This window comes from Chaetodon auriga, chromosome 16, assembly GCF_051107435.1.
Source record: "Chaetodon auriga isolate fChaAug3 chromosome 16, fChaAug3.hap1, whole genome shotgun sequence".
Taxonomy (NCBI): Eukaryota; Metazoa; Chordata; class Actinopteri; order Chaetodontiformes; family Chaetodontidae; genus Chaetodon; species Chaetodon auriga.
Window position 1 is genome coordinate 15309201 of NC_135089.1, and position 23657 is coordinate 15332857.

The 23657-nt window shown below is 42.3% G+C and overlaps 2 protein-coding genes across 6 annotated transcripts; both read right to left on the bottom strand.

Moving 5' to 3' along the window:
• Positions 1-800: 800 nt before the first annotated feature.
• Positions 801-9057, bottom strand: atf7ip2 (activating transcription factor 7 interacting protein 2). 4 transcript variants are annotated; one of them, XM_076753603.1, is made up of 14 exons: positions 8886-9057; positions 8339-8421; positions 7162-7520; positions 5345-5417; positions 5063-5194; positions 4000-4062; positions 3862-3899; positions 3723-3763; positions 3580-3632; positions 3347-3392; positions 3054-3118; positions 2586-2882; positions 2302-2489; positions 801-1632 (listed from the first exon to the last, which is right to left on the bottom strand). In XM_076753603.1, the coding sequence occupies exons 3-14, from the start codon at positions 7377-7379 to the stop codon at positions 1422-1424; spliced, it is 1425 nt and encodes a 474-aa protein (XP_076609718.1). In that variant the 5' UTR covers positions 7380-7520; positions 8339-8421; positions 8886-9057; the 3' UTR covers positions 801-1421. The 4 variants fall into 4 exon arrangements, with proteins under 4 accessions (XP_076609718.1, XP_076609719.1, XP_076609720.1 ...); XM_076753604.1 differs by having other exon boundaries at positions 9020-9037; XM_076753605.1 differs by having other exon boundaries at positions 8339-8408; positions 8870-8995.
• A 2082-nt stretch (positions 9058-11139) lies between these two features.
• On the bottom strand, positions 11140-23241 carry emp2 (epithelial membrane protein 2). Of its 2 annotated transcripts, none has more exons than XM_076753654.1 (5): positions 23059-23241; positions 13929-14194; positions 13730-13838; positions 13501-13641; positions 11140-12804 (listed from the first exon to the last, which is right to left on the bottom strand). In XM_076753654.1, exons 2-5 carry the CDS (start codon positions 14004-14006, stop codon positions 12635-12637), a joined length of 498 nt encoding a protein of 165 aa, XP_076609769.1. In that variant the 5' UTR covers positions 14007-14194; positions 23059-23241; the 3' UTR covers positions 11140-12634. The 2 variants fall into 2 exon arrangements, with proteins under 2 accessions (XP_076609769.1, XP_076609770.1); XM_076753655.1 differs by having other exon boundaries at positions 13929-14197; positions 23059-23221.
• Between the last annotated feature and the right edge of the window lie 416 nt (positions 23242-23657).

Sequence of the window (23657 nt, forward strand, 5' to 3'; positions counted from 1 at the left end):
GCCATTATGTGTGAGTGGTTAACTGTTCTATGTGTGATTTGTGTGAACTGCCCTTTAAGGTCCAGCCAGGTCTGCAGTCAGGTTCACAAGTCTGCCCAGCTTTGACTGAGGATGCCAAGCCTCTGTTGTGACTGGTGGGGATTGTGCCCTGTCTTCTTCACTTACACATACTGACTGTAAGACTTCCAGGCAGAGACAGAGAGAGAGACCTGACTGCTGCCAGCTGGCAAGAAAGCAGAGCGCTATCGAACAGGAAAATGAAACATCTGGAGCACAACAGGAGCCTCTGCTGGGGAAGCTGCTCTGAGAGCATACCTTTGCAAGGGACCAAATACTTACACCGAGGTTGAACTACAGCAAAGATAGCCTTGGGAGAAGTCTAGTTTGGTCAGCTAAAGCGACTCAGCAAAAGTAGTTCGAGCTAGTTTAAACTGATAATGTCATGAACTGCTTTAAGTCAATGTCGCTTCCTTATCTAAACGTGCTAAATTGGCTAGCAAAGTCAAAATGAATACACTCACCTTTACATGTGTACTTGGATTTGTGTTTGATGTCTTTGCAGCACAGTATGTTTACACTCGGCCTGTGTAGCTGTCGTTGAAGCCAGTCAGTGTTGCGTATCTGCTGAAGTATGGCCGTGATGATCCCACTTCAGGCTGAGATTCGAGACGTTTGACCATGATGCTGCTGTCATTGTGTGAGCACTGAGTAACAGTCGCCCTTTAGCACATGGACTACACAAAGGTCAGATTGCGTATCGCTTGTATTTTAGTACTTAAAGAGTAAATTCTTCCTGAAATGTGAGGCATCCCTGATTTATTGAATACTGTCAACTTTATTGGCTCATTAAAATTTTTCAACATTCTGTTTACATGAAAAAAATGATTGTTAAATCACCCCCCCCAAAAAAAGTGAAATGATGGCAAACAACACTTTTAGTGGACGTACAATGCAAACACCCAGAGGGATTAAACTGCAGCCATTTTTTTTAACAGCTCCAGATGTGTCACACTCCACAACCAATTTCAAAAAACCGTTGTGCCCATCAGTCACTTGGACACACAGACGTAAGAAAATAGGGCCCATAAACAAAGATAACGTGTGACTGGAATTTCTCACTGAAGTCTTCCAGGACACGTGGACCAGCACCAACTAGAAACTGTTCCCAATGTCACTGCTTCATTGGAACCATCATCATGGCTGGAGGGCACCACGAGGGGCACATCTGGGTGCCATTCCATTCCGTTTTATTTTCGCGCGAGTGTGTCTAATTAACATAGCTCCCGAAAACAACCAAAAAAAATCTGCTTCCTCCTGACATTCACCAGGTTATTGACCTTAAGACACTTGAAAATACTGGTTTACAATCCCACTGGACAGTAGCTGCTTGTGTCGTCTCTCCCTTGAACCCAGACGCTCATCTAGTCAGGTATGACTGCGGTTACGACTTTACTGTAGGGTCCGTACCGGCCAAACTTGTCTTTGCCCACCACAGCGACACACACCTTGTGCCCAGGCTTGTACTTGCTGATCGTCACACAGATGGGAAGAGGGATGGCCGCCACATCGCCAAGGGTATACCAATTTGGGAAGACGCCGCTGCCCCTGACCTTTTCCATGGTCATGTAGACACTGCAGCAGGGAGAGAGAAGGAGAAAGGGAACGTGTTAAACAGGAGAAAAGGGCAAGGAGAGCTGCAGAGAAGACCACTGACTGAGCTCTGCTTCCATCTGGTGGCCATGTGTTGACAAGAGCAGTATAATGGAATAACTGTGTGAAAAGAAGCGCTCCTGTAATCAAGCCTGTTGAGAGTGGCTGCTCTCAGGAGGGCGATGATGTCAACGTGTAGCTCAAATTCAGACATGCCACATGCTGTCTCCATGTCTCAGCTGGCGACAGCATTTGGACTTTGGATAATACCAGCATCTAAAATCATGGAACTCTACTAGAGCTGAAACATTAGTCAGTTAATCAATAAGTCGGTGGAAGAAAAATGACCAATTAATCATTTCAGTCATTTTTCATGCAAAAATTGTGAAAAAGTGCCACCTGCTCTCAAATGGCTGGACTTTTCTTTGCCGTATGCGATACTAAACTGAATACTTCTGGATTTTGGACTTTTGCTGTCACAGAGAAGATCAACGCTGACGGTGCATTTGCCGCATATTGAACTTTTAAATCCAGTTAATGGGACAAATAGAGTGTAGCCAGTTTTGAAACGACATTGAGGGAAGCAGCCCCTTGAATGGTAAAAGTGTGTCGCGCGGCTGAAACCTGCCTGCTCAAAACACCGCTTCTCACCTGTAACTATCCATAGGAGGCGCTGCAGAGTCTTTCTCAGCTACATTCCAGAGCACAGAGAGGCTGGCGGGTTTCCTGATGAGAGCCAGATGCACTTTCAGTCTCTGAGGGATGTTGTAGGAGGCCGCTTCCGAGTTGAGGATGGCGGGGAAGGCGGTGGGAGGAAGAGGAGGATACAAGAGCTTGTCCTTGGGATTAGAAAAGAGGGAGGCAGTGGAGGCGGCTGTGAGTAGAAAACAGTCATGTGATTACTATTGTGGGTTAGCGCGAGTGTCGTGTGTTACCTCGTCTGCGTCTTCGTGCTTGGTACCATTTCTATGGCCAGGAGAGAGACATTCTGCCTTCACCCCCTCAGCCTTTGGCTCCTCAAACTGCATGGACTCCTCAGTATGTTTTTCTTTTTTCAGAGTGTGTGTTGCTTCCTCTGAGTGTGTGCGCTTGGGACTGTTTCTGCGTTCAGGAGAGAGACATTCTGCCTTCACCCTCTCAGCCTTTGGCTCCTCAAACTGCATGGACTCCTCAGCGCTGTTTTCTTTTTCCTGCAGATCTTCCTGCTCTTTCTTTATGACCCTGACGAGTCCCTGAAGGCAAGACACAAAATAAACAGAAACAATGAGAATAAACTCAGAAAGGTGGGTGATGTAGGATTTTATGGAAAATAAGTGATTTTTTCACTTGTTTGAGTGTCTTGTCATGAGTTAAATACGACATACTTATGCACGGTATGTATATCAAATAAAGAAGCTTCCTACCTTAGACTCAGGAGAGTGAGGAAGAGGCAGCTCCTCACTTAAATCTGCTATGGCAGCTGTCAAAGCTTAGCACAGATTACGCACGATGACAAGTAAGAGGGGAAGGGACAGGGAACAGAAGAGAAAAGGATATTATGTATTGATGTACTCACTGACTTATATTATTTAATTATAACAGCTTATCATGTCAGTTTTTCTCACTGCACGGTGAAATAATGTCGCCAGAAGCTGAATTAGACCGACATTTATCAAGAGCTATTCAAACATCTGCCTGTACATTAAAGCCATCTTACCTTTATTATCGGCACTCAACTTCTTTAGCGCCATTTTAGTGCTTTCCTGGACAGAAAGGACCAATCAACTTAAACCTCAAGGACTGCTTAAGTGAAAATTGTGTTTGCTGAACAAGGGGTATTTTTTTATTTATATTCGTATTCAACCCATTATTTCAAGGCCTTTCATAGAAGCTGACAATTGGATATTACTTCAAATCATGCAAACGCAGAATGAATAACTACATATTTACCATCATTTGAAAGAGCTCTCCACTCTTGCCCATGCACTCCGTGCTCTTTTTGTCTACAGAAAGTAAAATGGCGTACAATAAATACTTAATCCACCCACAGATGCAGTTACTCATTAGTGCACACACGCTCCCTGTGCTCTTACTCTGTGACACGGTTTCCACGGCTTTGTCCTTACAGTCTGGCCTGCAGAGTCGGACAACAAATCGAATTATCTCAAAAACGGATTGAATGCAAGTAAAACCAGGGTGCAAATTCACGTATGCACATTCACAATTACATACCTGATGAAGTCCTCATTCGCAGGAGATGTTAGTGGGCCCTGAAAGGCAAACCTTCGTGTTTATAAATTTGATATGAAGCTGGATGTCAGCTCATATGCAATTCATGTGCATTCGCGTGTACAGTATGTGTGTTCAAACCTCTTTCTTTGTCATGTAGGCAAGTGCTGCATCTGCTCTACGGGTCAGCGTGTTAATTCGAGCCTGAGGAAGAGAGGAAGATTCTGTAAAGATTTATAGGGTCTAAGGTATATTTTTCTTTAAGACACACACGCACAAGACAGTCATGTTTGATTCTTTGGTTTGAGGGTGAATGTTGAGACAGTAAGCATACAATTCAAGTGGATTTAATCTGATGGGGAGAAACTGAGGAAGAACAATGAACAATAAATGATGCTAGACAGCAGAGGAATGGATGCTTAAAAGATTTACCAGCAGCTGTCCAATTTAGAGAGGGTGGAAGGCAGGGAAAAAAAAAACAAAAAGGCAAGAGACTGATCTTAAAAGAGCTCGACGAAATTAAGGGATAAATAAATTAAGAAAGGAAGGGAACTAAAGGAAAGAACAAAGACGTGTGAATGTCTGATGTGCATATATACAAGAGGATATCACTTTTTATAGCAGAGAGAGAAAGAATTAAGTATTAGACAATATTAGTTGTATGTCTTGTCACCCCCATTATCACAACGATGATTCTAAACTCTGACTGGTGTGTTAACTGCATGTCATATTAATCAGAGCACATGTGGCCAAGTTGCCTCTCAATTCATCACATGATCAGCTGCTGACCAGCTATGGAGCATTTAAAAGGATATTTTTTTTAACGGAGTCTGGAGTAGTGTTCACTCCACACAAAAGTCAGCACAGCCACATTACATCACTTCCAGCAAACTTCACAGAGAACAATGAGGGCAACACAACATCAGCTCAGCTAAAACCACAAAAATACAGAATCTATCAGCATGTCAGCGCGCACTTCACTACCAGCCCTGTTTGTAATCAGGCCCGAAAACACTTCACTTCACCAGTCTCTGCTCTTCTCCGCTCCACGTGTGTGTGTGGAGTCGTCAAAGCGCTGTCAAGTCCAAGCAGACTTTAAGAAGAACTGAGAGCAAGATAGCGAGCACGTTTTTCCGTTTTGGTACAGAACAACAGCACACACGCAGTCAGTCAGTTAAAGATGTGTACCACAGCTTCCACCGACCTCCAGTTTCTGGATGGAGCTGTCATAGTCCACTCGATGATCCAGCTGTTGAATAGTTTCTATTAATCCCATCAGCTTGGTTTCACTCTTTTTCACTGCCCTGCGAACTTCCCGCTCAATCAGAGTCTGTACCTGTGGACACACACACACACACACACACACACACACACACACACACACACAAATGTAAACCTACATTAATTTACTGCAGATGATAGTTATGATAGTAATCACGCACTAAAAAAAGCATACATTTAATAATCGCACAATACTGTCTCTTACTTCAGACTGGGAGAATTTAATCTTTTTATCATTGGCTCCAGAGGAAACTGAGCTGGAGGGCAGCCTCTTCATTCTTCATATATACATGCAAACAAACACACAAGTACAGACAGACAGACAAAATCCACTTGGTTTACAGTTGATAATGTTGAAGGAAATCTCGCCTGTTTTTACCTTGGCACGCTGACTGTAATTCTTAGACATATGTCACACTCAACAAAGCAAGAACAATGCATCGCTTTGCATGAAAACACTTAAATCTGTCATGTCTGGCAACACAAAAGATTATGTTAAGAATAGCATCCGAAGCAGCCCATCCTCTCATTTCTCTAGGGCCATCTCTAAAACAAGCCCCACAGTCTGTCTATTCTTCTATGGAAGAATAGGGGATGATTGCGGTGTAACAGCACTTAATGTGTAGAAGTAAAATCCCCTTAAATTCCACATTACTAGTGTTGCAGATTACATTCTGATCATAGTCATATTCAAGCCCAAAAACACAAGGTGCAACACATTTAAGTCCACTAGTATCACACTGGGTGTGCAATGGCTGGTTCAAAAAAAAGGGGGCTTTTACTGCATTAGCTGTAGCTGGCTAAAAAAACTGAGCACGAAGATACAATACATAATAGTTACATCCTGAAACATCATATAAATACTAAGTATATTTTGTGCAACCGGCTGTAAAGAGAAATGGCAACATGTAGTGTGATAACACAAGCAGCCGCTGCAGCATAACATGCAAGAGAACACAGATTCATGATCAAAGTGCCAGAAAGCAAAGTGTACAGTATGAGCATTTCAATCTTGATAAATACTCACAGAAGCATCACACAATAGATTGCATCATTAAGTCGTACAAGCGGCTGAGTGCCAAGAAGAAAAATAAACAGCAACAGCAGTGACAAACAAAAAGAATGAGAAACTTCTCCTGGTTCAACAATCGGAGCAAAATGTACTCCGTTATCATAGCGGAGTACATTTTGAATTCTCCTGCTCCGGGCTTTCCACACTTCTGCTCACGGAGCACGCTGAGCCTCGCTTCTTGCTACGATGTTTCATCTCTAAAACAACTGTCAAGCAAGTCATTAAGCTCCTTTCAAGACATTTGGGGAAAAAATGCAGGTACGAGGTTTATAACTCACATCAGAAGCGCAAATGTGAGTCCTACAGACTCCCCTCAACACTTATCAGTTTTCAGTCTTGCACAAAGCGGAATTTATTGCAGCGGCCATGGAGAAGAGTTGACACTTTATGCATCAAGCTATCTTTAACAAAATGCATATTCATTACTTATGGCTTATGGAGGAATCCAAAGTATTCAGGGACATACGGAGACAGACAGCTGCACACGTAGCCTTTTGGCAGCAGAACAATGCAATACAATTTCTGTTTGTTGTCATTTACAATTTTTGCCAGATAAATGGTTCTTTATTGACCAGGGGAAGGTGCAGACGGGCACAATTCTCCACAACTTGAAATTTATGAAACCGGCCAACAACATGCAGGTTATATTAATGGTCAAACTGTAAGCCAATGAATCTTTGCATATAAAATGGAAAGAATCTTTCCTTCGATTTTCTCGACAATCCTTCAACCGGTATACACTTGGCAGGTGTATTATTTGCTAAGGACCCAAGGAAGTACAGCGTAGAGGGTGATGTAATTTGGGTGAGAGGTTCTTAAGAAAGCTGCATGAAGCAATGCCGGAGGCCAAGCACTCCGCTCATTCTGAAATACAGTAGTAATTAAACTGGCAGGCTGCAAACATTTATGAAGCTGCTTTGCAATCACGAAGCTGCTGGAGGTTTACTCACACATCCAGAAGACACAGGGCCACTTCTGCATCAGATCTCAATCCATTTTCCTCTTTTAGTGCACGCCACCTTTCAAATGCCGATCCAATGACCACTCGAGCTCTCTCCCTGGATCTGTATGTGAGCTTCTGAGACAAACGTTTGCCTGTCTTGGGTTTGGTGGAAGGGTGTGCTTTCTTTTGATCTGTGCAACCACGTCTTCGAGGAGCATCTGCCATATTTCACTGAACCTGCAGTGTACCGTCAAGACAGACGCTGGATGTAAACGTTTTGTGGCGTGGGAGATGGTCAGGGAATGTTGAGGGAGGGGGCTGATGCTGTCATTAATCCACCACTGGTTACAGTTAGCAGGCAGAAACCTGTCAAAAAACAGCAACTACTATTAGTTTTGTCTGACTCATACATTTTTAGATTCTTGTTTCAGCAATATAACGGCCAAACTATCCTTTAAAATAGAAAGATACTTTTACAGAAAGGAATAAGTTATGTACAGAATGTAGTCACCACATTAACGCTCCAGTTGGTAAGACTGAGAAGAGAGCAGACTTAGCCTGAAAATTTGAACCAGCACAAGTTTCACGTCAGCTGTCTATGTTCAGTAAACATATTTCTTTTTTTTTTACAATTTACTTTATCTTCAATGACTGGATTTACACAAGGCACGCCACATTTTGGAACGAAGTTTGTCACAGGATCCCAGTCTCATATTTGATGTCCTCAGCCAGCTGGTACCTGCTGGTACAAGATGCTCCTCTAGCTCTGATTGGTTGTTTTGTCTCGGTCGCTGTGGATTCTTGCAAATCGCAGTAGGAGCAGTAGGTGGGACCAACGGAGGCGTTTTTTTTTCCCCACAGATTACATGTCTCATGTACTGCTGTCTGGGCATACGTTTTAAGCATTGGCAGTTTTAGCAAATATGACAAAAAATTACTTTTACACAAGTTACCAACTGGAGCTTTAAGGCTGTGTTGCAAGATTTTAATGACAGCCGAATCACAGTGCAGCAAAGTGTTTAATAAACTGCTTTGAATTTTAGCCTTTTTGACATACACAACATGTGGATCACAGAACACATTCAAATGCAAAAAAGGCCAGAACTGACCACAAGAGGCTTTAAAGGTCAGCTGTGATATGATAGTATCAGCTGTGATATGATAGTATTAGCTGTTTGTCCTACCTCTGTTTTCTATTAAATGCCTCTTAACCGGGCTTCGTCTGTGCTGCAATGAAGTCCTTAACTTAACGTCCTTAACAACTGCTCTGTCAACAGAAAGAAGAAACAAGAAACAATAATGTACAAATTCAGAAGAAGAGCAAGTTGTAGTGCAAACGTAAGGCTGGTGGTTCACCGTTTTGGAAGATGGTCTCCTTACTTTTAGGACTATTTTGCAACATACCCGTGTAAAGAGTAAACGTTGATCTCACCCTTGTCTGTGTTAATGGGATTTGACACAATGCGTCACTTCAGTTTTTGTTATTTGACCTTATAAGATATTTCTGACATATATTCACGATAATAATGAACAATTATCTTTCACAGGCTAGCTACTTAACTGCGAACTCGTTCACTCTTGACTAGCTCGTGTTTTGATGACGGCTTGTGAAGTGCAACAATTAGGAGCGTCAGTAGCGAAATTGTTTGTTTTGACGGAGCAACAAGTTAACTGCTAGGAGAGCTGGCTAGCTAACCTTTAGCTAAAGCGTTTACCAGAATATTCCTTTACCTGGCCGAGAGATATCTAGCGTTAGTCAGTACGCTGACATGTAGCTAGATATCAGGGAGCTTCGACATTAGGAAGACTCACTTAAACTGCAACTACAGAATAGATTTTGGCTCAGAAAGCCCTGCTTGTTTTACCCTGTAGAGCTCTTCCGGGGTTGGTCCCAGATGTACTCAACCTGCACGCGAACACTATATACTTCCTGGTCGACTCCTTCAGAATAAAAGCATAATCTCCACAAACGAGATTAAAAAAAAAGAAAAAAAGATGACAATTCCGTGCTAAAAAAAAAAAAAAAAAGGAAAAGGAAAAAGAAAAAAGAAAAGAAAATGTATTAACTAGTCCTCCCGTACTTTATTTACGACATAATTTTGTCTAGAGCCGCTTAAAAATAAAGTTTAAAAAAAATGGAAACTTTCAAAATACAACACAACAGTTACAGGTTTTTAATCTCTTATGCAAAATATTATGTGTTTTTAATTTTATTCTCTCAGCACATTACTGGTTTCTTTCACAAGATTACGACAGTAACATGATAAAAAACAAAAACCACAAATAAAACAAGTTCAGAGATCAAGGATAATGTCTTTATGAGAATGAATTAGAAGCACATTTTAGTTCAGTTTTGTGAGATTGTTTTAGTTTTTTAAAATTTAAACAGCATAGAAGACGGTGTAATATTCATGTTTTCAGGGCAAGCAGGCACTAACAGTGTTCAACGAGTACTGGACTCAGTAACAGATTTGGCACACACAAAGAAAATTTATTTATTGTAAAATACATTTATTGAGATCTAAATCAGATGGGTGGGGGCAACAGGAAAAATAAGCACCAAGAAAATCTTTTTTTTTTTCCCTAATCAGTTCTTCTGAGAGTAAAGAAGCAGGATTCATTCGTTCATTTCAGGACTGCTTGACGGGAGCTTGTAGGGTCTATTTTGAAGCCTAGAACTATAAAACTATCACCAACACATGGTGTAGTGTTCTATCAGTCCACTGGGTGTCAATATTAGACAAATGTTTTAGTTTGATGACATGAAAGCACAGTAATATCTCACAGTCATGGATGTTGCGACAGAGGTCAAAATAAATAGCATGTTGGGATTTAAAATGCCTAAAATAGTAAAAGCAAAGGAGTCTGTAACAAGCAGAAACACTCCCATTATATATAATCCATACATAGAAAACATTTGGATGAATCCTATGCAGAAAAAGAAACTTGTTTAACTTCTTAAAACACTGACCATCTCAACAAGACTCTTAGTTAGTGTGGAATTAATACTTCATGAAGCATTCGAAATATTTCAACTGCGACAACTGTTTAAAAAACAAATCCCCATAAATACAATTTTGGCGTCAACAACTCGTATGATTACTTGTCACCATGGTCCTGTGATTATTTGTATAGATCTACACTGGCTAAGATACAGTACATCTACATAGACTTAAAACATACTAGAGGAAAATTATCACAACCATAAACAAACAAACAAAAAAACAAACAAAAAAAACTTTCCAAATGAAGAGTCACTTTAAAAACTCTTAGCTTTGCTGTGGTTTCTGTAGAATATCTGTGACAGTTTAAACTTAAGTTCAAGTACTAGTTTTACTCTAAATTTAGATCTGTTTTAAAATCACCAAAGCTAATCCATATAGATCCAAACTTTACAAAACCTACAAGAAACAGTATTTTGCAACAACAACAAAAATAATAAGAATATTTTGGCTTGTTTTGCTGCAATAACTTACTTTTCATCCCAACATAAGTTAAAGGGATTGGCTGAAAGACAAAAACTTGCATGCAAACAGGAGGCTTATTATTCAGTGAAACACTCCTAAGATGACAACTTCACAACAACAAACATCACAATCTTAGCCTCCAGTATGTCGTTTTGATCATTTTCAAGTATCGTCTTGAGATGGCACAGCAACTTCTTCACTTCCATGTCTTTTCCCTGAATCCTCATAATAGGTGAGATCATAAGTTACCAGGCTCTGTGGTCCAAACGTTGCCCAACTTGAACACATTCCTATCACAAAACAACCCAACCCATTACTTCTTTACATTATTTGTGTCCTAGAAATGCTTCAAGTCCTAGCAGCTGCAAAGTTAATACCCAGCTGGTCTCCCTTAACTGTTTCACCCCCGAAAACCAACACCAACAAAGAAGAAAGGCAGTTTGCACAGTGCTACGTGGGACCAAACAATAGCTCTACAAAGGCTGCAGACACAAGTAATTCTGGGAATTGGTGGCAGGTACAATACAGCAACAGATTTATTGTTGTTAAAATGCCAGAGCACAAGGGCATAACATGTGCATATGGGTGTTAGAGATGTTTCAGTAATGGACCAAATAGACAGCAGCCCAGCCAGGGAGGGGAGAACATGGCAAGACGTAATTACTTCATACATCCTCAGTTACATGATGCCAAAATACACAATAGTGGTTTCGAACAATAAATAGCTTTTTGCCTTTTTCTCAGTGAAGCTGCGAACAGGAAAGCACGACAATAACAAAGAAATGTTCATTCTTCTTTCAAGTTTGCATGTTTCTATGTTGTCATTTGAAATCCCAAACATCACAGCACATCATTGGTTCCTTTTTTACCATTAAACACAAGCCAGTAACACAAGAATACAAACAACGGGGTTAAAATCCTACATATTACACTTCAACTACTGCTTCACTACACTACCTGTATTCTATGGTTAACATAAGACTCTCTATTTTTTCTTTTTTTTTATGTATCATTTTAGTATTTCAGTCTCAGAAATAAGTTTTGGACAATTACCTTAACTATACATACACTGCAAATATGTACAAAAATTTTTTCCATTGACTATTGATTCACAACAAAAAAGTATGGACCCTTTGGAAAGTCCAGGGAGCTGCGTCCCAGTAAGACAACCCTCCCCATTTGTCTTCAACTTTCATCCTTCATGATCAGATGTTTCAGACAGGTTCCTATGAAGGGAGTTGGTAGGAAGCAGGAGACAATAAAACAGGATAGAAGACAAATCAGTATGTTGGGACACTGCTCATGTCCTGTATAACTGCTAAGTGGCAAAGCAGGAAGATGAGAGTGAAGGTATTTTCTCACTAAACGCAGCAAAGAGCCTCGGGGGCCGATGAGTGATGAGTGCAGCAAGTTGCATGCCAGGTGTATATGCATTGAGTAGATATGACCTCAACTTCATGGAAATGAATCAGCGTAGTGCACCTATCTTGTAAAAGTCAGATTACACTTTTCAAACTGGGCATGGCAGATCAAATGTAAATCACGGCGTATTTGTCACCTTGAATGTTTCTGGAGACGTATTTCAGAGGGTGTCAAGCATGGAAACACAAAATAAACTCACAGTGGGTCTATCCAATAAACTGTCAGCAGTGTTTCTGAGGCACAAAAAAGAGTGTAGTACAGCCCATCTACTCAACGCACCGAGAGTCTGGAGAGTCCTGCTGCATCTTTGCTACATTTAGTGAGAACAATGTACCATCAGGAGGAAGAAGGGTGTGTGACTTTTTAGGCTTTTGAGTCTTGCTGAATGCTTTATTGGTGGATTTTCTGAACCTGAGACTTGAATTATTGTGGATTTGTGGCATATGCGCTCACCTCCACTGGTAATATGAACTCTAAGGGTTAAAAAGAAGAATGTGTGCATGCGTGTTTGCTGAGTTTATGCAGTTGTGTCCAAGTGTTCCTATTTATATATTTAAATATCTGCATGCCTGTGCATCGAGCCTGTCACATCTATTTGCGCTTCCTGAGCACCAGGTACATGAGGCCGCCGATGAGAGTCATGGGGAAGCTGATCCAGGCCAGGATGTAGGAGGAGCCATAGGAGCCCTTCTGAAGACTGGCCACGTGAAAGCTCGTTTTCTGAGCCGTGTAGATGGATGCTGCGATCATCACACATAGAGCTGGGAGAAGGAGGACAGAGGAGGACATTACACTTGATAGTTGATGAAGCATTTAAACTAAAATATTCAACCAGTTGTCTCCTGCAGCTAGTTGGTGCCACTTGAAGGAAAAGTTTGACATTTTGGGAGATACACTTGTTTTCAGGTGGAAAGATAGATGAGAAGATCGATCTGTCCATTATATATAAAGCTACAGCTGAATAGTTTAACTTAGAACAAAGACCGGGGATGCAGCTACCCTGGCTCTGTCCAAAGGTAACAAAATCCACCTCCCAGCACCTCTAAGGCTCACCAATAAACGAGCTGACAGAGCCAGACAAGCTGTTTCTCCCCATCTCCAGTCTTAATGCTAAGCTAAGCTAACTGCATGCTGGCTCCAGCTCCATATTTACCTTAAACACATGAGAAAGGTATCAATCTTCTCATCTAACATCTCAGAACCATCCCTATTTCACACTGCTTTGAAGCCCTTGACAAAGATTTAAGATTTCACAGTGCCACATGCCAAACTGGACTGATGCTGGGACTCAACAAAGTCCTGAACTAAAAATATGCATCAAGTATGAAAACATCAACTTAAGTACTGCTCTGGATTATCATTCATTCATAAGGACCCTGGCTGCTGTGCACACACCGGACAGAAACAAGTCACTAACGGTCACAAAAGCTGCATTGAAAAGTTTGTGTGTCACTCACAAGCCAATAGCTGGATGATAGCAGTGAAAATGAATCTCTCGCCCTGTTGGAGCCTGAAGAGCTGAAGGATGAAGACGAAGAAGCTGACGCAACATAAAATGGTGGCCAGGATCATGGTGGCCTGGACGGCCTGCAGATAGGCTGATGAGAGAGAGAAAGCAGGTGTTATACACACAAACGTAAACGTAGACCACACACACATAGGCTGCATAGTTACACACTGTGTTACCTGCATCAGCAGTATGGCTGTTCTCCACAGGATAGCAGGTGGCGTTACACGAGTACCACAGGTCAGTGTAGATCACATCGCGTCCGGCTGGCGACACCACCCACCACGCCTACATCAGGGAGGGACAACAGGTGGTTAAAATGATTACATCCCCCCATACTGCCATGCTCTTGTGTGTCCACCTTCGGTTTATACTCACATTGTGAATGGTTGCAACAAAGAGGAGGATGGCTGCAGCCAGATGGAAGAGGATGATGAAGGCTAAGATGACCAACATGGCTGCCCTTCTGTCTGGTTCACTTCTATCTGTTCGGGGTGGTTAAATATCCCACACTGTTCCTGGCTGTTTGTCAATGTGCAGGAGGTACGTTTCAGCTTTGGGTGGGTTGCAGCCCTGCTGGATGTTTGCTTGATGCTGGTTGTTGCACAGGATGGTCTGCAGGCTGACCTTCACAGGAGAGGAATCTGCTGGGAGCAACATAAATGTAATACTTTAATAACACACACGAATACATGAAAGATGAATCCCTTGTGTGTCAGCATACATCAAACACACATGTTTGCAACCTCAAATGTTCTTAATGTTCATGAGAAACTGCAGATTCATATTTACAAATTTGACTTTTCTGAGATTACTTTAAAGTAAATATTTCTGCTGCAGTACCTCTCACTCCCACAGCCCTGACTGGTTTAAAAAAAAAAAAAACCCTGTTGAGATAAACGCAGCATATAGGCAGCCTTCAGACTTCTGCAACCAATTACCAAAATGCAACATTTCCAAACAACTGTGACAAATGCAGAGTTAATGAAACAGCCGGAGAAATATTTTCAGTCTCAAGGTCTCCCTTCAAATTACACAAAATGCTACTGAGATGCAGGATGAAGTGTGTCTATATGTATGCCAAACTGTGTGTGTGTGTGTGTGTGTGTGTGTGTGTGTGTGTGTGTGTGTGTTTGAGAATGCCTACAGTATGTGGGTGTGCAGTGTTTACTCTGCAGTGACTGAAGGCCTTAATCCTGACAATGACTTGTTGATGGAAGCGAGGAGTCAACTGTTTACATCCTCAAATGGGCACTCTGTGCTCTGCTCAGTCAGGACAGACCATAATCTAACATGCTATATTAGCATAGCAGCATTAGCAGACCATTTCATCCCAGAATGCTTGAGCATGATGGTACTAAAAATGATGTACGAGGGGTCCCACTCCCAAAAAAAAAAAAGGCATTAGCAACCAGGGTGTCGGGTCAAACGTCAGCTTGTTCCTTTGTTTTTTTTGTAGCTTGACCTTGGCATTTGTAGCCTTATGACACAAAAAAAATGCCCAAAAGCATGTGGCTTCAAACAACACTGTTGACAGTCATAACAGACCTGTGTGTGTGTGTGTGTGTGTGTGTGTGCGTGTGTGTGTGTGAGAGAGAGCCTCTGCTTAAGATACGATCGTCTATGAGGCCTTCATTTTGATCGCGAACTCCGATAATCAAGGACTAAATCTACTGCGGTAATGTCACTCTTTTCATAGGGATATCCTGTGTTCTTTGTAGCTTTTTTTTGTAGCTTTCCTTTGCTTTTGTTCACATGCCACTCGGACTTGTATCGAGGGGAAATATTCCATTAAAAACAGCAAATACATCCAGAAACCCACTTGACTGTTTATGCAGCGTGTGAAATGCTTCGTCAGCATCATTCTGCTTAACATTCATTCGGCTTCAAATAATCACACAAGACATACACTGAAATAGAGAATATACTTCTTTCCAACACTTTTATAACCTACAACCTCTGTTTTATTTACCTTTAGCGCAGCGCACCAAATTTTTGGGGTTACACAGCATTGCTTTAAAGACCGTTTTACTGCTTAATATAACTCCAGAGTTAAGACTACATCTCTACACCACTACCCTTGCAATCAACTCTCTGTGTATACTATAAACATCCATCTGAGCCCGACTACCCTGTGAGGAGAATGCACATAAAATTACATACGTGCACACACGCTGTATACACACATGAGTTTCATTTCAGGGACTGCCAAAACTCCCACCAAATAGTTCAGAGGAGACACAAACATGTTTAAAAGCACATGTGAGCGCAGGCACACACAAACACACACACACACACACACACACACAGCCAGACAGCAGAGGAATTAGCCCTCTCCGCCAAAATGGAGTCACAGTAAAAACAGCCTCTCCCCGCCGGCAGGAAGCAGGCCACAATTTTTGTGTGCGAGCATGTGGCTGTGGGGTGTGCCAGAGGATAGGCCCTCCCTGTCTGAGTTGGGGGAAGGGGGAACAAGTGGGTAAATAGTTAAACGGAGGTGGGGAAACATCAAAAGTGAGCCATGCTCTTTGATTCATGAGACATGGGGTTTGGGGTTTAGACAGGAATGTAAACAGCAACAGTTTTTCTTGCCAAATGCTCCTGATCATAATTCTGTGAGTATGAAACTGAGGGAGACAATAACCTGGCAACAAACACTTTCATTTGCACCTGAACCCTGTGAGAAAGTGTGAGGTTGCTTTCCATATGTTTTATACATGACACGTCATATACAGAAGTATAGTGTGTGGCAGCTCGCTAAGCTAGAATAAATACACAAAAAAAATACACTGTGGTGTTTTCTGCATGCAAGCTGCCACAATGCATGAATCATGTACACAGCATATACAGCCACTGTAGATTTTCAAACATGCATTACTCTTATAGCTTGTTTTGTAAAGGATGCGTGTGAACACACAGTGGTGTGTCAGTGACAGGTCACACTGGGTGGAAATGTGAGACACAAACTTATTTTTAGGACTGCCAGCAGCATTTAAGAGGTCTGGCCTTTATAGCTTCACAGTCCTGTAAATTCCCAGAAAATTGGCAATTTATACAATTGTGTAAGAGTTGTGTGTTTGGGGTGGCCAGTCAGACGTCAAGTTTGATCTTATAGAACGATGATGGCGGAGAGAAGAGGAAGATGAAGCACAAAGAGCCAAGAGAGCAACCAACAGCTAAATTCACTGCATCCATTACAAAGCATGTCTTTGGTATTTGAGTCCAATCTGACCTGCAGGAACATTCTCTGGAGCAGCAAATAATCTCCCAGACACACGCACACGCACACACACACACACACACACACGCACACACACACACACACACAGCTGGATCTGATTCCGTCTGCAGCTGCCTACTTGTCTCAGTGAAGAGAGAGGAGAGGGAAAAGGGAGGAGAGAAAGAGGGAGGGAGGAGACAGAGAGAACCCCATTGGAGAGAAATGGAGGGAAGACAGAAAAACAAAAACATCAGCGTAAATGCACACACACACACGCACACACACACACACACACACACACGCACACTGATGTATACACACATACGTACAGAGAGCACAAAACCGCACATATCATCTAGCCTGCAAAGAAACAAAGAAAAAATGAGACAGACAGACACAGTTTGGATGATTTAAGTTATTTCAGACGGTCGTAGGCTGCAGGCATAAACTCAAGCCCCCTTTTTGTGTGTGTTTGTATCCCAAAATGATTTATGACACTGATTATCCCGACAGCAATGATCAGAAGGGTAATTATCCAAAAACTACAATTACGCTGATTTACTATTGTCAGGTGACAAACATTAAAGTAATCTTTGTATGAGCATGTGATGAAGCATTCCTTTGATCATTACTCAGATTTTATCGAGCAGCATGATAATAAACCTTTTAAACTGAATAATGCATGGAATCCTCTGCAGTAGTAAACCTAAATGTGGAGCCGCACGCTCTCCAGAGATCCTTGGGAACGTTGTGGCTTCACTCAGCGCTGATAGTTAAGTGTGAAAGTGCTGATACTCATGTCTGACACCAGGCAACAGCTGCAGACAACACACACACACACACATACACACACACACACAGAGCACATATCCACACGCATGCAACATATATTAGCCTGTTAGTCTGGTATGCATTACACTAATATTTCACTGATCTTCACGCCTTATCTCTCATAGCAGACAGATGCACACACTGAGGGGTATATCCCTCAGCTGTGGAGTGTCAATCAGCAGAACAAGTGACAAATAGTCTTTATCATTCGAGTTAGTGACAGTCCTACTGTATATTCATCATTCATCACTACAAACACACAGAGACTGCAAGCTGTTGTTGTTCACTGTGAGGCTAATGTTTACAGGGGTAGAAAAAGTGGGTTTATATCTGGTTTTAGGTGCATGAACTCCACTCAACATGCACTGATCACGACAGGACGTTCTGACTTTGTTAAGATAAAGGAAAGACACAAAGTTTTTCATCCACAAATGCAGCATCATACCACATGCCCTATCACTTTACTTTAAGCATATTCTCCCATGTTTTGTTTGTAACTGATTCATTTCTCTTGGTACATGGCTAAACGGAGGCAAAAAAAGAGCGCAGACCTCTGCCGAGGCCACTAGTCCACTCTTCAAATCTGCAAACGCAATCACTATATGCCTGGATATATTTCCAAGACCATTAGGATTATGTCAAAATATGCCTCGCTGAAGCCTCATGATCTCAGCCTTGCATTTATTACGTACTTCTAAGCTCTTGCTTGCACTCCTGAGGCGTAGTTTCAAGTTCGGACATTTTTCCTTAATAACTCTGGTGGACTTTATTGCGGACGATTCACAGTTGGATGCGAGCAAGAGTATAATTAGTTGCATGATATGTATATATTTGCATTTTCGTAGCCGCAAGTGATGTTGCAATTGCACTGGTTCTCTTATGACACCATTGACCCCGAGTGCTCCATAAAGACTGTTTTCTGAATGAAGTTTGAGGAGCTACATGTGTCAGCTACCCCAGAGGATTACTGGTACCGATGAATGTACCCCAATGACTCTGACGCTACACCTTTACAACAAGATTCATGAACACTGGGCCAGTAGTTTTGTCAGTAATCCTGCTGACAAACAGACAAACAAGGTGAACCGAAGACTCCTTGATGGAGGGGATAAAGAGAAGAATACAGCGGTTTGAGTGATCACACAGGTTGATAGATTCTGTCAGACTGCAGCCACCTCGCCTGACGCACACACTGACAAACAGGCACAAACGCTGCCATTCCTCCTCTCCACTCAGCCTTATAATACGAGGCTGGGGGACTCAGTGCAAGAGTGCAAGTGTGTGTGTGGACTGATTCCCTTGCCTGGTGGAAAATGCTGACTTTTAATGTCCTTTTTTTTTTTTTTTTTTTACTCTTTTCATAAAACACAAAGCCACAGACTTAACTGGGCCTCTGAATCTCACTCCCCCGTCTCTCTCACTGTCCCACTCTCTCTTTCTCTGTATCTCTCTCTCCCTTTCTGTCTTTGGCTATGGAAAAACTGATTGAGGAAGAGAGGAAGGCAAGACAGCTTCCAGTGGAGCCCTCGGGCCCCTGATGAGGTCGTACAGTTGAGATTCAATATGCAACATTTCCGCCTCCAAACCCTCACTTTGGAATAGTTGTTGGGATTCACTACCAGGGGATACTTTGTCTTCAGGGCCTTATTTTGTTTTGCATTTACCCTCCTAACATATGATAGCACCAGCTCAAACTAATGCGTTTTTAACAGATGCCTCACGTCATATTTGTTCCATAAGGTGAAAATAAAGATAAACAAATATTAACCAATGAAATTAGAAAATCTAACAATACAGACCTAAAATTGGATCACATCTGTGTTAGAAACAAACATTTCTCTCTATAAAAGCTACAATTTGCAGTAAAGACTCATAAAAGTGTCCACTCTGTCCATGATACTTTGTTTTACACTGTAGATTTTAGGTGTATCACATGTTAACACTGAGCCATATTCATAGAAACTCAACAAACACCATCCACTGATGATGACTGTGAGGGGAGGTCGAAAGCTTTGGAAGGCTCAGCTCAGGCATGGCCTTATCTAAATTGCATTAATGTGTGGTAAAGGGAACAACCTAGTGAGACTGCGCGTGTGTGTGTGTGCACGCGTGTGTGTGTGTGCGTGTGTACACAACAACAACAGCCAAGATAAGCCTTATTTTTAGAAAAAACACAAAAGCCACATCTTCCCTGGAGCGACGCCAGTGGCCAAACAAAGCTTTGTTCAGGAAGAGCACACAAAAACCTACACACACACACACACACAGGCACAAATGTGCACACACGCACGCAGTTTGGTTTTAAGACGTACTGTTTGAGACTATGATGTCATCTAAGTACAAGTACAGAATCATAAATATAACCAGATTGGCCACTGAAACAGCTAGAATCCTTCACATTATGGATTTCGATAATGTAACGAGGTGTTCTGCAGACAGGAACTGGCTGCTTATGTACACTGAAACAAAACTGGATAAAAGATGCTGAGACAACTTTCCTATTTGCACAAATTACCATTAGTAAGGCAAATCAGACAGTTTGGCCTGAGGGTGTCCCCAGAGGACAAGCCACGTTGGTTGTGTCCCAATTAAGGGGCTGGATCCGACACAGTCCACATTACTAGACCAAATGTTGCACAAACATGGCTGTCCTTCATTTGTCTCCCTCACAGGAAATGCAGCCTTTCTTTGACTGAATCTGGAGGAGCAAACCAAGAGTTTATCTTCAGCGCGATGGCATTTAAGAACACGTCAGTCTTGTCAGCTTCACCTCGACACTGTGCTTGTTCAGTCTAAGCTTTTCACACAGGCTCAGCTGTGCGAGGAGCTTAACAGTGTCACGCTCTCATGCTCGCAATTAGCATACAAACAATTAGCATGTAATGTTTGGCTGAAGTTGAAAAACTGACAAAGACAATTCCTGAATCCACTGGATGGACATTGACACCATAATAGAGCACTTTAAGTCACTTCATTTTTCACTGTGTAGATTCTAATTAAGAGAAGTACATTTGAAGTGGAGTTTGGGATTAGAAGTGCTTACAAATGATGCTTTGAGAGTCCAAATTGACAGCAACACTGTCAGTACAACCATCATTTTCGATTATGGTCATGAGACTGTTTTATTACTGGCAACACGAGCCTAATAGCTTGACATTTCCTAGATCTTAAAATAAAATATTTTAGCAGCTATGATGAGGAGATAATGGAGGATCCATAAGAAATACACTGTCATGTGGAAGCCTATGCTGTTGCAAAGGAGTATGTGTGTGTACGTGTGTGTGTGTGTGTGTGTGTGTGTGTGCGTGTGTGTGTGCGTGTGTGTGTGTGTGTGTGTGTGTGTGTGTGTGTGTGTGTGTGTGTGTGCCTGCCTCCTTCAGGAAGCTGGAACCTAAAGAAATGGCAAATGCACACACAGACACACAAATGCACGCAACTGTCCTGCTGGGTTTAAAGACGACCCTCTGACACAGGATCCCTTTCATGTTGGACACTAACATTTAGGTGTGTGTGTGCGTGTGTGTGTGTGAGGAGGGGGAGTTCACACACATTCCTAAAGAGACAACGCTGAGTAATGACTCCCACATGGCAGAGAGAGATTGGGGAACACCTGATAGAGCGGTAACACGGAGACCTCAACTCATCCCGCCATTGAGGCCACTTATTTCTTTTCTACCATCACTCCCTTCACACTTGTTCCCTGATCGTTTTCGTCTGTCAGCGCCTTTTAAAACATCCCACCGACCCCCCCCAACTAACCTCCAGGCCTTGAGTCACATCACATCCAAAACAGTGAGCCGGTCCAGCACCGTCCAAAGAGAACTACGCTGTTCCAGAGAGAGAAATCACTCCTGCTTGAGGAGAATTTGGCCAAAGCGTGGATCAAACTTCAGTGACAGGCCATTAACAGCCACAAGACTGTGCCCGCGTTAAAGCTTGAAGCAGGTGGGAAAAAGCTGCCACATTACACGCTCCATGTCTCAACTTTCATTCATTCAGATGCCTCCGTGGTTGCTTAACACATCACTTCACGCATTTGTCGTGTGTTTGATGACTGTGAGGCTCATAAAACTTAATTAAAAGTCGGGGGAGAAGAGAAGGTGGTGTGTGGGATTATTAAGACTGGTTTTTGAGTCATTTTCCAGTTGCTTTTTCTAAAATAAATTCAGGTTTCATTATCTCCCCTCTAGCCTTTTTTCCCATGCGTTGTGTGCAACAGAAGGCTGCAAATGACTTTCCATCGGATTGGATTTGAAACCTGCACATTGCACATAACATCTAATCATAAGACCCTTGTCAAACAGTCAGGGCTTTAGTCGGTCTGCATCCTCTGTTGGATTCCAAGCATGCGAATGAGTCTCCATTCCTGCAGCCTCGTCTGAAAAATCTCCCCCAACCGTGGAAAACCTGGTCAAAGTCGCTGCTGTTTCCAACCACAAGAGGGAGCCCTCACGTGCGGGGAGGATGCAACAGTCATGAGGTGCCTCATCAAAACTTCAACGCAAGACAGGGGCAACGGTATTCAGTATTAAAATGCAAAGAATAGACTTGCACGCGAGCTGAACAGGTTTTAAACCAGTAATAATCAGATTCTGTTCAGTTCATTAACACACTTACATTCATATAATCCGTCAAATCGTTCCAAATCTAAAAAAAAGAAAAAAAAGAAAAAAAAACCTACACAACCTCTGGTAAACTTTAAGAAAAGAAGCAACAGCAATGAAATAACCTCATCTCAATGCAATGATAAGCTCACAGGAAACTGCAAAATTCCATAGAAAGATCATCTGAATTTAGTGTTACCATATGGTTTACAGATACAAAGGAAGTTCAGTGGAAGGTCTAATGAGGACTGCAGATAGCCTACACTTTGGTCCCTATGACACACACACACACACACACACACACACACACACACACACACACACACATTTCCTGTGTCCATTGAAAAAAGAACAGTTTATCTTCCCTCGCAACTGCACTTAGATGCATTTCACACACACACACACACACACACACACACACACACACACATTGGTGGCTGACAACGCCCCTTTCATTTCCAGCGTCTGAAACTTGGAGTCACTCAGAAGCAGAGTTATGATGTGTGTAAAAATACACACAGGGGAAAAACACGACAGCAAGTGCTCCTTCAAACGACTCTGTGATAAAGTGTCAAACAAAATAAGGGAATGTGTGAAGAGACACTGAGGGCTACACACACCCAGACAGGGCACGGATTATTTTAGGAATATTTTATCATAATTACTATCTCCCAGAGCAGAAAATGAGAAGGGAAGCTGAACACACACCGCAAACACACTTCGTCAACATAATCGTGTTATTGGTGTATTAAAGAGACATTTCACGACCACACTGGATTTGAATGGAGCATGAATCCCATATAGAGAGTTCAGTGCTGCATTCAAACAACATGCAAACTCAAAGTTTACTCACCGAGTTTGGACTGGAAGGAAACAGCTGCTCCAGATGTTGAGCGCGAGGGATGTGAAGAGGGAAGTTAAGATTTGAAAAAAAAAGTTGAAAAAAGTACTGCAAGAAAAGAGCCTCCAAACGTGACTGAACGGCAGCTGCAGCTCTAACTGGTAAACCCCCCCTCAAAAAAAAAGTTAGAAACGCACGTTCTCTGTCCCGGCTATCGTGAGCGCGCGTGGGAGGCGCTCGAGAGCTGGAGCTGGGTGTGGTTTGGGATTTAATAGGCTGCGAGGCGCGCGCTTGTGAGCGCGTGCGCAGCAATGACACACGAGAGGATTTGTGACATGATTTTTATGGCTCGGCGGGAAAAAGTGACTATAAAAAAAAATCATTTCAGGAGTGAGAGGGGAAGTTTAAAAGTGTGTGTTTTGGCCGCATGGCGGACAGACAGAAGAGGAGAGAAGAAAAGAGAGGAAAGCAGAGGTCAGACGGAGAGGGAGACGAGAGGAAATTAAAGAGATAAAAGGGGATGAACTGTCAAGAAGAGGAAGGCATGAGGAATGGGGAGAATACAGAAGAGAGAGGAGCAAGCGAGGAAGCTGAACATTATCTGCTTCCTG

Coding starts and splice junctions, on each gene's coding strand:
- emp2 (XM_076753654.1), bottom strand. CDS start 14,006: ATGTTGGTCATCTTAGCCTTCATCATCCTCTTCCATCTGGCTGCAGCC. Junction 13,839..13,928: donor TTGTTGCAACCATTCACAAT/GTGAGTATAAAC, acceptor TCCCTGATGTAG/GCGTGGTGGGTGGTGTCGCC. Junction 12,805..13,500: donor TATCATCCAGCTATTGGCTT/GTGAGTGACACA, acceptor TCCTTCTCCCAG/CTCTATGTGTGATGATCGCA.
- atf7ip2 (XM_076753603.1), bottom strand. CDS start 7,379: ATGGCAGATGCTCCTCGAAGACGTGGTTGCACAGATCAAAAGAAAGCA. Junction 4,063..5,062: donor GCTCCATCCAGAAACTGGAG/GTCGGTGGAAGC, acceptor TCTCTTCCTCAG/GCTCGAATTAACACGCTGAC. Junction 3,900..3,999: donor CCTACATGACAAAGAAAGAG/GTTTGAACACAC, acceptor TTTGCCTTTCAG/GGCCCACTAACATCTCCTGC.